At 42.7% G+C, this 13157-nt stretch overlaps 1 protein-coding gene across 2 annotated transcripts in view; it reads left to right on the top strand.

Annotated features, from left to right (window-relative positions):
- The window catches only part of CNNM2 (cyclin and CBS domain divalent metal cation transport mediator 2), a 143292-nt gene that overhangs the window by 119632 nt on the left and 10503 nt on the right, over positions 1 to 13157 (top strand). For both annotated transcript variants that reach the window (XM_049645657.1, XM_049645658.1), the window contains exons 3-4: positions 956 to 1093; positions 3151 to 3320. In XM_049645657.1, coding sequence (XP_049501614.1) covers positions 956 to 1093; positions 3151 to 3320 — 308 coding nt within the window. The remainder of the gene's footprint in view (positions 1 to 955; positions 1094 to 3150; positions 3321 to 13157) is intronic.

Raw genomic sequence — 13157 nt, forward strand, 5'->3', positions numbered from 1 at the left:
ATTAGACACCTTCTGGATTCAGGGTTTGCAAACTACAGCTGACAAGTACTTGCCACCAGTTTCTGTACAGGCCACAAGCTGAGAACAAATTTTTTTTTTTTTTTACATTTGGTAATTGTTGAAAAACATCAAAAGTATAATTACTTTGTGACTTGTGAAAATAATATGAAATTCAAATTTCACGTCTGTGATAAAGTTTTATTTGGCACAACGGCCACGGTAAGGCATTTACATATGGGTGCTTTGGCTCACCAGCAGGACTGAGCAGTTACTCAGTACTGCATGACCCACAGAGCCTCACATACTGACTCCCTGGCCCTTGACGAGAGAAGTGCGCTGACCTCTCTTCTGGATGACCTTCTTCGTATTTGCTTGACCTTGAGGACCTCCTGGTCTGGAGTAGAAACGAAGCTAACAGATAACATTGTTAAAATGTTGTTCCACGAAAGTGTTCTTGTTCGTCTGTTTCCTAAGAGGTTTTGTCCGTATGTTTGTTTTCCCTGTCTCGGCAGAGGCTAGGAGCCTCTGAAAGGCAGGGGCACGCTTCACCGTGTCATCTGTCACACGGTGATTGTTCTTTCCTGCAGCGTGGTGACATCGAGTAGCGGGAGACAGTGCCTGCTCCAAACTGCTGCTGTGGTTACGTGGGTTCTGGGAGGGTTGTGTCCGTGACCGCCCGTTAGTGTACTTGCGAGGGCTCCAGCGATCTTCACGAAGAATGTTCACGGTCGCTCCTAGTCAGCATGCCTTGACTGCTTGCTTCGGGATGGGTCCTGACCGTGCTGCACAGATTTGATGAGGATTCGGTCTCCTCTTGCCATGTGGTGTTTGTACGTAGAGTGCCCGCAATCTAGAGATAGTTGAGCCTTTGCAAAATAGTCTGTCGTTTTCATTCAAAAAGAGCCCTGATCTAATAGTATGCATTTCCTTTTATCTTTTCTTGCCCTTCTGTCAGCTGATAACAGAACGAAAAAGAAAGTGGCCCATCGTGAAAGAAAGCAAGATTTTTCTGCCTTCAAGCAGACAGACAGCGAGATGAAGGTTAAAATATCACCACAGCTTCTCTTGGCCATGCACCGTTTCCTAGCAACAGGCAAGTGCAGCTTATCACAGTTTGAAATCTCTACAAACCCTGGAGCGTGTTTCTCACCCACCACTGACTGGGGTGGGCTGGGGGTGGAGACTGGGAAATGGGGTGATAAGTAATGCCACTTTTGTGTTTTGTTTTTTGTTTTTTTTTTTTGTTTTGTTTGTTTTGTTTTGTTTTGTTTTTTTCTTTTTAAATTCTCTCCTCTCCTGTGTTCAGTGTCGGCATGAACCCTCTGAGACATTTACCAGGGGTGGACCAGTAACTTAAAATTGGTCTGAAAGGTAAGGATGAATGTTAGTGCCACACTGCATGTGAACGGTAGGCCAGGTCGTCTGCTTCCGGCTAAGTCCGGGGGAGAGCCCCGCTGGTGGAGTAGGCTGACAGTGCGAGCCACCAGCTCGGTTGTGTGTGTCAGACGGTTGAGTAATTCTCTCTTCAGCTTGCCTTGGAAGAACAGTTGGACCTCAGTGGTAACACAGGTGCTATGATTTGCAAAGAAGAACAACAGATTTTCAGAATTAAATCCTAACGTTCTATGATTTTAATGGAATCGGAAATTCTCAGGGCTTTGACATGGATGTCTTGATGGCCTCTGCAAGTCAGATTAACTTGGGCCCATTCCAGGAGGCAAGCGGAATGATTATTAAAACCACCAATCCGGCCGGCACTTGACTGCTCCAGAAAGGTCAAGGTTGAATGGACTTGAGACTGACTAACCCTTCTCACATCCCCACATGGCTCTCTAGGTGAAGGGTGAGCTCTGTTGGCCAGGGGATACATGAAGGTACCCAGTGGCCTGTAGAAGACGTCTGTGTCCAGGATGGGCACCCGGTGCCTTTCAGCTGCATGCAGCGTGTACTTAAAACATTTTGAACAGAAGGCTCAAGTAGCCACTTGATGGACTGTCACGTGCCCTTTAAGATCGTGTTTTCAGATATGTAGAAATGCTCACTGTATAACATCTATGACCTGGGTAAATACTCCTAATTTAATGTGAAGTGAGAAAAAAACAATATAAAACTGTAAAGGTTATCGTTGTGTTTTTACGTGCGCGCGCGCACACACACGCACGCACAGGGGCACAGGCCTAGGGAAGGTACTGGGAAAAAAAATGCTCGCCAATTGCTCAGAGTGATTGAGTGGTTGGTTCCTAGATCATTTTATTTTCCTCTTTACCTTTTTCTGTATTTTCCAAAATTTCTACAACGTTCTATCTTATTTTGTTACGACCAGAAAGTCACCGAAGCTAATAGAGAATTTATGGTTTCATGTAATGAAAAAAATTTTAAACATGGAAGCAGTGTCTTTCACTTACTCCTTCTCTAATCCTGGTAATATTGTTCATTGTTTAAAGACCGTGATTCAAAACTGAATGTTCTCCTGCTCTGCCTCTGAGATACCATGATGTCCAGGTCCAGTAGAGCAAGCCTGAGTTAGTAATTTTGAGTTTTGTCATCTGAAATAAAACGGATAACTCTGTAAAGACAGATCCACACTACTTTTTACTTTTATTTTTTTAGTTAGCAAGTTGGAGTGCATGTTGATGTGTGCACGTGCCTTGCTTTTTTTTTTTCTGAATTTCTGCCTTCCTTTGTTCCCAGACCTTCTCAGGGTAGTGGAGTGGGAGAATGAGAGACGAAGCACTTCGTCTGTGCACCTGGTACTAACCCACGCTAGATGCTTCCTGACCTTTGCTTCTTCCTTTGGCTGTTGTTGGACAGTCAGACTATTGTGGCCTGTTCGAAGGGTGGCCTGGCAGTCAGGAGCCTGCTTCTGGTTGACTTTGATTTGTATCAGAAAATTAGGATAATTTTGACAAGAACTGAAACCAATGACAAGTTGAAAAGGAAAAATTCAAAAGACACAAATACGCAAATTCAGTATTTTCTGATTCCTCCCAGGTAATCTGCCCCCAGTGGATCACCAAACGGAAGTGTCATTGATCCATATTGTTTCGCTTTGACTCCAAGTATTCTTACATATTCTAAACACCTTAATCACTAGTATAATTTTTTTCCATCCATTTGAAGTGTAATATCAAGTTGTGTTTATATCTATAGAAGTAGAAGCATTTAGCCCATCCCAGATGTCAGAGAAGATCCTTCTAAGGCTGCTAAAGCACCCCAATGTCATCCAGGAACTGAAGTATGATGAGAAGAACAAGAAAGCCCCAGAATACTACCTCTACCAGCGAAACAAACCTGTAGACTACTTCGTTCTCATTTTGCAGGTCAGAAGAATTATTCACTAGTTGTTTGATCTCACTGAGTACCCACCCTTCCAGTCCCCAGGAGACTTTTCTGTACATGAATGGGTGTCGAGGTTTACATACTTAACTACTTAACTTCCGGGGTAGCCTTATCCATGGGAGGCTTTCATCCCCTCCCCCCCCCCCCCCCCCCGCCGTTTTCCTAGCTGTGAAGTAATTTCAATCTAAAGTAATGCCCTTAGTTAACTTCCGTTTCCCATACTGAAGGGCACTTACCAATTGCTGAGGCGATGAGGCGTTCATTTGAAGAGTGGTGAATTCAGTGGTTTGTGTTTTTTGGAGAGTGTGGGGCCATATACATCTAAGTCCTGGTGTGGGGCATTTGAAATTTAAGTGTACTGAGTTCCTTGCGTCCTTTTTTTTTTTTTTTTTATCATCTTTTCTTTTTTCCACCCCTCATTAGGACTTGGTCTTACACCACTTCCTAGAGGTAACTTACTGTCTCCCCTGAACAATATCAAAATAATCCATTTATTATTGTTTTTATTCCTGGTTACTAACCAGACTGTTCTACAGGGGAACTGATGTGAGAATCACAGCCTCTCATGGCAATGGAAACTTAATTCCTTCTCACTAATAACATAAGCCACTCTATGAGGCGAGAAGGTTCGTCCATTCTGAACCCTCCCTGAGGGGATTTAGTGTGTAGGTTGATAGGAGGCCCTTATTATATTACAGTTGCACCTAATAGAACTCTGACCTTGGCATGGAAGCCAAGATAAACAGTACAATGAAGAAAGTGCTGGTTTTATTGACGTCTTGTACCTCTTTATTGAAGAGTTACTTTTACAGGAAATCTGAGTTGATTTAGCACAAGAATCCTAGCCCCTGAGGCAGTCTCCTGTTTTTGGTTATTTCCTAGATGTGAATTGGAGGTAGCATTGTAAGAGTGTCATGAGTACTTGGTAGGTCCTGCAATTTACATGAGTCCAGCAAGGTCCCAATTATCTAAGGGACAATTAAAGAGGTTTTGTTTTTTTTTAATGCGAAAACAACTCTTATCAGATGTCTGGATGTCAAACTCTGCAAAGTGTTGTGTCCGTGTCTCAGGTTGGGTTGCTATCCCGATGTCTAGATGAAGCAATAAGGAACTGGAGAAAAATCCATGGACAAACTGGTTTCATACCACTTTCATACATTCTTTCTTAGAAACTTTGCAGGTTTTCTAATTCAGTACCTTGATTTTTCTAGTAACCTTAGTCTCATTCAACCCTGATTTGTGTTTTTCTCTGGAGACGTACATGCTTGACACGGAGGGGGCTGTAGGGAAGTTATTTACTGCAGCGAGGGAATAAAGCATTTGTGTTTCTCATAAAAGCTAGATGTGATTACTCCTCAAACCTAGAGAAACTTTGAATTACACTAACGATGGTTGTTTGAAGACTGACAGGGTGAATTTCAGGAGCAATGTTAGAACTTATGTGGCTTCCAGTTGTTGATTTTTATGTGGTTAGCATTTACAAAGTTGTGATTCAGGAGTGTTCTTTAGGTGTATAAGAAAGCCATTTCCTGGCTGAAGGATCTAGAAATAGATTTTATGGAGGAGGGACTTCATACTCATCGTTCCTTTATAAGTAAATCTTTAAAGATATTTTTGAGAAGGCATGTGTGTATATGTACCTGTATCGAATACCTATGGCATGCTAAATATTAATGTGACAATTGTTTGAATTGTTGAACTGATGATGTCATGGGGGTTTAGAAATAGTGTATGTGCTGGATTAAGAGGATTTACAGAGGTGTTTAAACTATGGGGTTTAGTGAAAATCATGTTCTTGCAGGCTGGCCAATTACCTGAGGTACTCAGAGTATAACAAAAGGAAATACCATAATCCCTGTCAACCTAGTACAGCTGTCACCTTTTACAGAGTCCATTCCACTCTAAAATGTCACTAACCCAACCTTGCAAATTCGTGCCAGGTGGATGACCATGCTCTGCTGTGTTCAAGAGCATTAAATCAGAAGAAAGCTTCAGTATCTGCCTTCCATTCCTGGCCCCAGAGCCAATGAGCTTCCCTCTTCTGCAGACACTAGGAAAAAAACTCTTTGATTAAGTAATTGATGTTTGGAATGTAATAAGAAATAGAAACACATCCGTTTGAGTTTAAATTCTAATGAAGTAAAGTCTAATTTATTCAAAGTAAACCATTTAAGTAGGTTTAATTAAAAGAATGTAAGTTACCAGGCACATACCTCCCACTGCCTAAGTATAAAAAGGCTACAATGTCAAGTTTTCTCTAAAAAAAAGTAGATTTTTCAACTCAAATGTATTGGAGGGATCAGTAAGGACAGTGATAAAAGCGTAATAAACAGTGAAATAAAAGCTTATTGACTCTACAGGTCTTAAATAACACAATACATACATAAAAGTAGAAATGGATAAGATCTTAATTCTGGTGGAAATTATTTTCTACCATGATAGAGTAAGCCTACCAAGAAAAAAATGTCTTAACTTGACTAATAAAATTAATGGGAATTTGGAGAAAATTAACTATAAAACCAGGGAAATAGACTTTTTAAAAACTTTCATGTGACTTCCATAAAATTGATCATTTGCTATGTCATGTGTAAGTTCTAAACTCAGAAAGGTAGAAATTTCTGGAACCACCTGTATAGGTCATAATGAAATAGATTTAAAAATACATAATTGAAGAGTAGTACTAAGCCATTTTTTAAGTAGCGATCAATTCTCTTCCAAAGGTGTATTATGTAAGACTCCGAACAGAGTGTAGAATGTGTCCTGATGTGTTTCACTTTTGTGTCTGTATATACATGAACTCTGTCTGGAAGGTTACAGAGTGGTAACCTGGTAACCAGGTAACACCTGGTAACAGGTGGTTGCCTCTAAAGAGGAGACTTGGAGGACTGGGAATAGGATGGAGGGGAGACTTCTCCCAATGAATTTGAATTTCTTTATCTTTTATTTTTTTTAACGTTTATTGATTTTTGAGAGAGAGAGAGCGTGAGTAGGGGAGGGGCCGAGAGAGAGGAAGACAGAGATTCCGAAGCAGGCTCCAGGCTTTGAGCTGTCAGCACAGAACCCGACGTGGGGCTCAAACTCATGAACCGTGAGATCATGGCCTAAACTGAAGTTGGGCACCCCTGAATTTGAATTTCTTACTATGTGCATGTACTACCTACTTAAATAATGGTTGAAAAGGGGTACCTGGGTGGCTCAGTTAGTTAGCTAAGTTACTAACTAAGTTAGCTAACTCAGCGCTCAGGTCATGATCCCGCAGTTTGTGAGTTTGAGCCCTGCATCAGGTTCTGTGCTGACAGTGCAGAGCCTACTTGGGATTGTCTCTCTCTCTCTCTCTCTGCCCCTCTCCAGCTCTCTCTCTCTCTCAAAATAAACACATATTCTAAATAAATAAAATAATTGTTGAAAATATTAGCAAACTGAAAACCTTAAGTAACAACTGAATTAGAAAATATATGGAAAATGATAAAATACATGTTATTTTGTGTCTTGAATGTTCTTTTTTTTTTAATTACATCTTTTTTTTTTTAATGTTATTTTTGGGAGTGGGAGAGACAGAGCATGAGCAGGGGCAGAGAAAGAGAATCCGAAGCAGGCTCCAGGCTTTGAGCCATCAGCACAGAGCCTGACACAGAGCTTGAACTCACGAACCGCGAGATCATGAACTGAGCCGAAGTCAGTTGCTTAACTGACTGAGCCACCCGGGCACCCCGTGTTGAATGTTATTCTTACATGTAGTAGGTCAGTTTTACAAAATACTATTCTTCTAAATATTTAAATAAGAAAAAAATCTGTCATTATCTAGAAAAAGGAAACAAACTGAAAAGAACAAATTAAGAAGGAAAGCAAATTCTAATGAGAAAGACTTACAGCCCATAAATGAAATCAACATTTGGTTCTTTTTAAAAGATGAACAGGGACACCTGGGTGGCTCAGTTGGTTAAGCGTCTGACTTTGGCTCAGGTCATGATCTCATGGTTTGTGAGTTAAAGCCCTATGTCAGGCTCTGTGCTGACAGCTCAGAGCCTGGAACCTGCCTCAGATTCTGTGTCTCCCTCTCTCTCTGCCCCTCCCTCACTCACACTCTGTCTCTGTCTCTCTTTCTTAAACATAAATGTTAAAAATTAAAAAAAAAAATAAAAGATGAACAAAATCTTTAATCTTATCCTACTGATGTAATTAATGTGATATAAGAGAAAACAACAAAATGAGAAGTTCTCTCCTCTCCTTGAAAAAACTAGATTCAAGGAAATCACATGGGAAAAAAAAAAAAGGAAACTCTGAGAGCTCAATTTCTATACAATAAAGATGGGACAAGATGGTATGATCATCACATTTCCTAACTAGAAAGGTAGCAGTTAGAGATGGACAACATACCCAAAGAGTTACTCAGTGTGACTGACTAAATTAGGTTTATTTAGGAATTCAGCACTAGCTTAAGGGCAACAAAACCAAAATATGCTGTTGTTAATTCAGAAAGTGGTAAAGAAACAAATCCTCAGGCTCACATCAATAGGTATCAGAAAGGCAACTGACTAACTTAAACATCCGTATTTTTTTTTATTGGAGAAAACAAAAAACAAAAAAATCTTTGTAAAAATCCGTGATGAATATTCAGTGAACAAAAAAGAAAAAGTACCATAGAATCAATCATATCTTTAAACTGGCATCCTGCTTTTGGGAATACACCCATACAATCTGTCATATACATGCATCTAAAGAAATTGTTTTATAAAGCTATCTGTGCAAACATATTTACAGCAAATCTGTTCATTAGAAAGTAGCAGTACATCTGTCTCAGCCAATTATATTGTGATATGATGAGACTACTATATAGTCATGAAAGAAGTGGAAAGCATATACAAAAATATGTCAAGAGTGTGTACACAATAATTGCACTATAAGCCATTTTTCTAATTCATAGACTTGGTGTTTTACAGTGAGGGATTTGTTGGTCCTTTGGGGAGTAAAATATCCAATCAAAAAAAAAAATTAGCGTTCTTCCACAGCCCATAACCACATTATGATTTTAGTAAATACAAAGAATACTAAGAAAACATAGCTCTTTTCTTTGCCAATTATAAAATCAATAAAAGGAACAGGTTGGTTTTTTTTTTTTTTTCCTGGTGTTAATTTTTCTGGTTGATTTCATGTCTCAGCTTTTTTTGTTGTTGTTGAACTCCCCATCAACTCTGGCTTTTTAGAGCCTCTGACATGAATTCAGAAGGGATTTTTCCCTGTAGAGTGAAATCCATTCTTTCGTGGAGGTGGCATCTTAGAGCTTATATAGCCCTCGACAGTACCTAATACCGTTTCACCTGTTACCAGAAGAGGAATTTAAACTTTCAATACCAAACCCTTCTCGAAGATTTTTGAGTTGCAGGGTGTGTGTATCCCAGTGAATGATAGATCCTCAATCTTGAGGCAAGTACAGATAGCACCCATTTTAAAGGGAAAAAAAATTACTTGGATGCCCAGAGTTGACCCTGTTTTTTGAAAAAAAGTTTGAGAGAGAGAGAGAGAGACAGAATCCAAAGTAGTCTCCAGCCTCTGAGCTGTCAGCAGAGAGCCCAACTTGGGGGCTCCAACTCACGAACCGTGAGATCATGACTTGAGCCAATATCAAGAGTCAGATGCTTGCTTAACCGACTGAGGCACCCGGGTGCCCCGAGTTGACCCTGTTTTTAACAAATTATACTTACATATGCATAAGTACAAAACTAGGTATAAGCTCCTTTTGGGCTCTTTGAGTTCGGACGTGTATAAACCAAAAACAAAGTTGTAATTAACATTCTAAACGTGTCTGTAACATTGTCTGGCTGATAGGAAAGTGCCACCGGCCCCAGTACTGAGGCAGGGGCTCTGGGGCAGGCTCTTGTGCATTTAGCACGCTTGGGTCTCCGTGCGCCAGCGATGACTGACCCTTCAGCCCTTTGTTCCATTCCTTTGAATGTTTGTGCAGTATGCCGTGCTGTTATTGGCCTCCACTGGGTGTGACTGGATTATTTATGTTTGGTCCCCCTCTGTCCCTTTCTCTCTAGTTCAGTGCTCCTTACACTTTCATGTACAGAGGGCTCACTTTGGGGATTCGGTGTAGCTAGGGTGGAGTCTGAAATGCTATGTATTTCTAGCAAGCTCCCAGTTGATTGAGTAGCAAGGCTTAGCTGTCAAGATTCGCGCTGTGAGGACACCCTCTTCATAACGCAACTGTGAATAATACGGGCACTGACATCCGGTGGTGGCATTTGGTTAGGAGATGGTCAACCAGATGGTCCAAAATACGTGTAAATTAATTTTTGACCATCAAGTAACTTTTTTTTTTTTAAATGTTGATTAAACATTCATGAAGAGAACTTTCTGTCTTAAGACTACATCTCTGGATTCCAGATGGAAAAGTAATTGCTAGGGCACGTTTGAGTGCCAGAACAGACCTCTCTCTTTGGGTTTGCTTCCCCTCTTACTGGGCGGTGCTGGTGAATTCAAACTGGTGTTCACGCCCCTGGGATTCAGTTACCTCCTTTCAGATATCAAGCTCCGCTGAATAATTTGTGATGGTGATTTAAGGGGGGAAAAAAAAAAAGACTCAATGCAAAGGTGAGCGGGAGATTGAGAAGATGCTCAGCATATGGTGTCTGAGGAAGTCTCTGATCTCCCTGAGTCCATGGCATCCGCTGACCAGTTGATCTTGCTTGTGCCAACTAGGTTAGCACAGGCTTCCACCTTGTGGCCAGGTGTGGCACAGACTGCTTTGTCAGTGTGGCTTCTGGACGCTAAAGGCTTTGAGGAGAGTTACCTAATGACCTTCTTCCAAAGAAAGGTGGGATTCTGTGATGGTACCTTTACTTGGGAAACCAGCTTTGTTTGAGACGGTGAGGCCTTTCCTTCCTATCTGTTGATAAATGTTGATTCATTTTTGAGAGAGAGAGGGGAGGGAGAGAGAATGAGAGAATGAGTGGGGGGCGGGGCAGAGAGAGAGACAGAGGGGGACAGAGGATCTAAAGCAGGCTCCACGCTGACAATGACGAGCCTGATGCAGGGTTCAAACTCATGAATGGTGAGATCATGACCTGAGCCAAAGTTGGACGCTCAACTGACTGAGGAGGCGCCCCCCTCCTCTCGTCAGTTTAAATATGAAGCCTAGCTCCCTTTGGGAGCCTTTTCATGTCCTGTGCTGATTTTTTTTATGTGTGTGTGATAGAGTAAATTTGTGGATGTTTCAAAAGTAAAATTGAGGGGTGCCTGGGTGGCTCAGTCGGTTAACCGTCTGACTTCAGCTCATGATCTCCAGGTTCATAGGTTCGAGCTCCGGGTCGTGCTCCACGCTGACGGCTCAGAGCCTGGAGCCTGCTTCAGATTCTGTGTCCGCCTCTCTGTCTTCCCCTCCCCTGCTTGCACTCTATCTCTCAATAATAAACATCAAAAAGAACTTTAAAAAAGTATAACTGATATGTAGCCCCTTCCTTACGTGGAAAAGCTGTTATCTAAGGACACGTGACTGGTTGTGAGGCAGGCAAGCCATTTCTTCATGCGAGTGGCCCCAGTTTGTATATGGTAGGTTTATTTGGAAATGGTCACTTCTGGGAGCCATCGACACACATACATGAGTGACAACTGTTTACTGGATGTTTCTAAAACTTGCCTCCCAGAAAAGCTGCACTTCTGTAGTGAGGAATACAGGGATGGGCAGTTATTAAAACTTGGAATTGTAGAATCATACGAAGTTTGACTCAAAAGAACCCCAGGGATCCTTTATTGCAATTTTACAAATGATGTAAGATTAGCTTTGCGCAGTGGTTCCTTAAGGCTGATGCTTGACAAAGGTTTCATCAGTTTGAGACAAAAATGAGAAAAATAAAGACCGCTGCAGCAAGTTACATGTAAAATTACATGTATTCAGTTTAAAGACCTGTTAGTCTACGATGGTATGTTATCTATATTTGGGGGATAAAATGGCTGGTCCTGAGTGCAATGATGGTTCGAGTAGATGGCTGTGTTGTGTAAAATCTCCGTAGGAAATAAAAATTTGTCAACCCTCTCTCCGAGGCTGGAGGAATATTTTACTGGTTGTGGGAATCGAGACACCAGGAACCACTGACCAGGTGTCACCGCCTACAGCCTGGTCGGTGTCGGCTGGGTGGGCTGTGGAAGACGACGACCCATCCTCCCTCACCTGTAGGCCGGTCCTCAAGGACAGAGGAGGAGGTGAACGTGATCCAGAGCTTTGAGTCTTGGGTGCGGCTGCCCTTGTTTAATTCGTGGGCTCAACAGCCACCGTGGCTATGGGGGAGTTTCCTGAGAGGCCACGGTACATAGAGGCTCTGGAGCTGGGGCTGCTGTTCACACAGCCTTGCAGCAATGGTTCCCAAACTTGCTGCATGCTAGAATCCCCTGGAGAGCTTTATTAAAATCCTGATGCCCAGGTTGCACCCATACGAGTTAAATCAGAATGCCTGGGAGTGGGAGCCAGACATCAGGTTTGTTTTTTCAAATCCCCAGGTATTTCCAGGGCACAGCAAGGGCTGGGAGTCACTGCCTTTGAGTTGACTTGGCAGAGGTTCCACCAGCGTGGCTCCTTTCCTAGAGGCAGACCCGGTATTGTTATTTGCGGTCTTTGGGGGACCGGCTGTTACCCTGCTGGTTCTGACAGTAATTATAAGGAATTGTAAGTGGACACCCATTTGCAGGGACCCAGAATACAGGGGGCCTTGTAACTTGTAAGACAAATGATCCAGATCAGCTGGAGACCCGTAAAGATGGAAGTCATGAGGAGGCTCTGTTGGAATTCATTCTTCCTCTGGATTTTCTGCATAGAAATTTGGCTTATGTGGGGCACCTGGGTGGCTCAGTCAGTTGGGCTTCTGACTTGGGCTCAGGTCATGATCTGGCGTTTCTGAGTTCGAGCCCTGCATCCAGCTCTGTGCTGACAGCTCAGAGCCTGCTTCGGATCGGATTGTTTCTCCCACGCTCTCTGCCCCTCCCCTGCTCACGCTCTCTCAAAAATGACTAAATGTTAAAAAAGATTTTTTTAGCTAAAAAAAAATTAAAAAAAAAGAAATTTGGCTTACCAGATGGTCGTGAAACCACTGTTAAGCTTCCAACTAGAGAGACAGATGTTTTCAAATAGCACATACATACATATTAACTGATAGAAGCTTGAGCATTAGCCCAGGAAGAAAGGGATAAGCAATTAAGAAGATCCATACGATCAGGCACTCCCAGTAAAACTGGGTCCCTGCCTCTGAAGTCCCTCACTCTCCCCGCACCTGTTCCTTCAAGATGCCAGCTCAGTTATCACCTCTTCTCTCTCTTTCCCTCTCTACCTCCCTCCCTCTCCCCCCTCCCTAATCTCCCTCTCCAGTCCTGACCTTTCTCCTAACTTTTGTTCTTCCTCTTCAGCCTTTTTTGATGGACTCTTCCCCCAAGACCTCCTTCTGGAAGGGAGGGTGTCCTCTCCTCCCTGCCCCCAGCACAGATGCAACCCCTTCCCCACTTTCCTATCTGCGCTCACGGGCTCATGGCGCCCCTTCTTCTGGTCACTCACTCAGAGCAAACTTCTGTCAAGATTGGTGACTCCCCCTCCCTCCTTTACGCTTCTTTCTCCCTCTGCTTTCTCCAAACTGTGTCAATCCCTTAACTGTAGCTCCTCTCCTAGCAATCTTTTTCTGGTCCTGTGGTTCCCAGCCCGGCGTGAGCCTTGACTTTGTCTCCCTGAAGCCGAGCCCCAGAGCCCCTGTGCGCAAGAACCTGGCCTCATTAGTCTAGCCCTTCGTCGTCCAAGGCGCTCTGCGGTGTAACCCGCTCTCCAGGCTGCTTTTCTG

The sequence above is a fragment of the Panthera uncia genome, chromosome D2, assembly GCF_023721935.1.
Source record: "Panthera uncia isolate 11264 chromosome D2, Puncia_PCG_1.0, whole genome shotgun sequence".
Classification (NCBI taxonomy): Eukaryota; Metazoa; Chordata; class Mammalia; order Carnivora; family Felidae; genus Panthera; species Panthera uncia.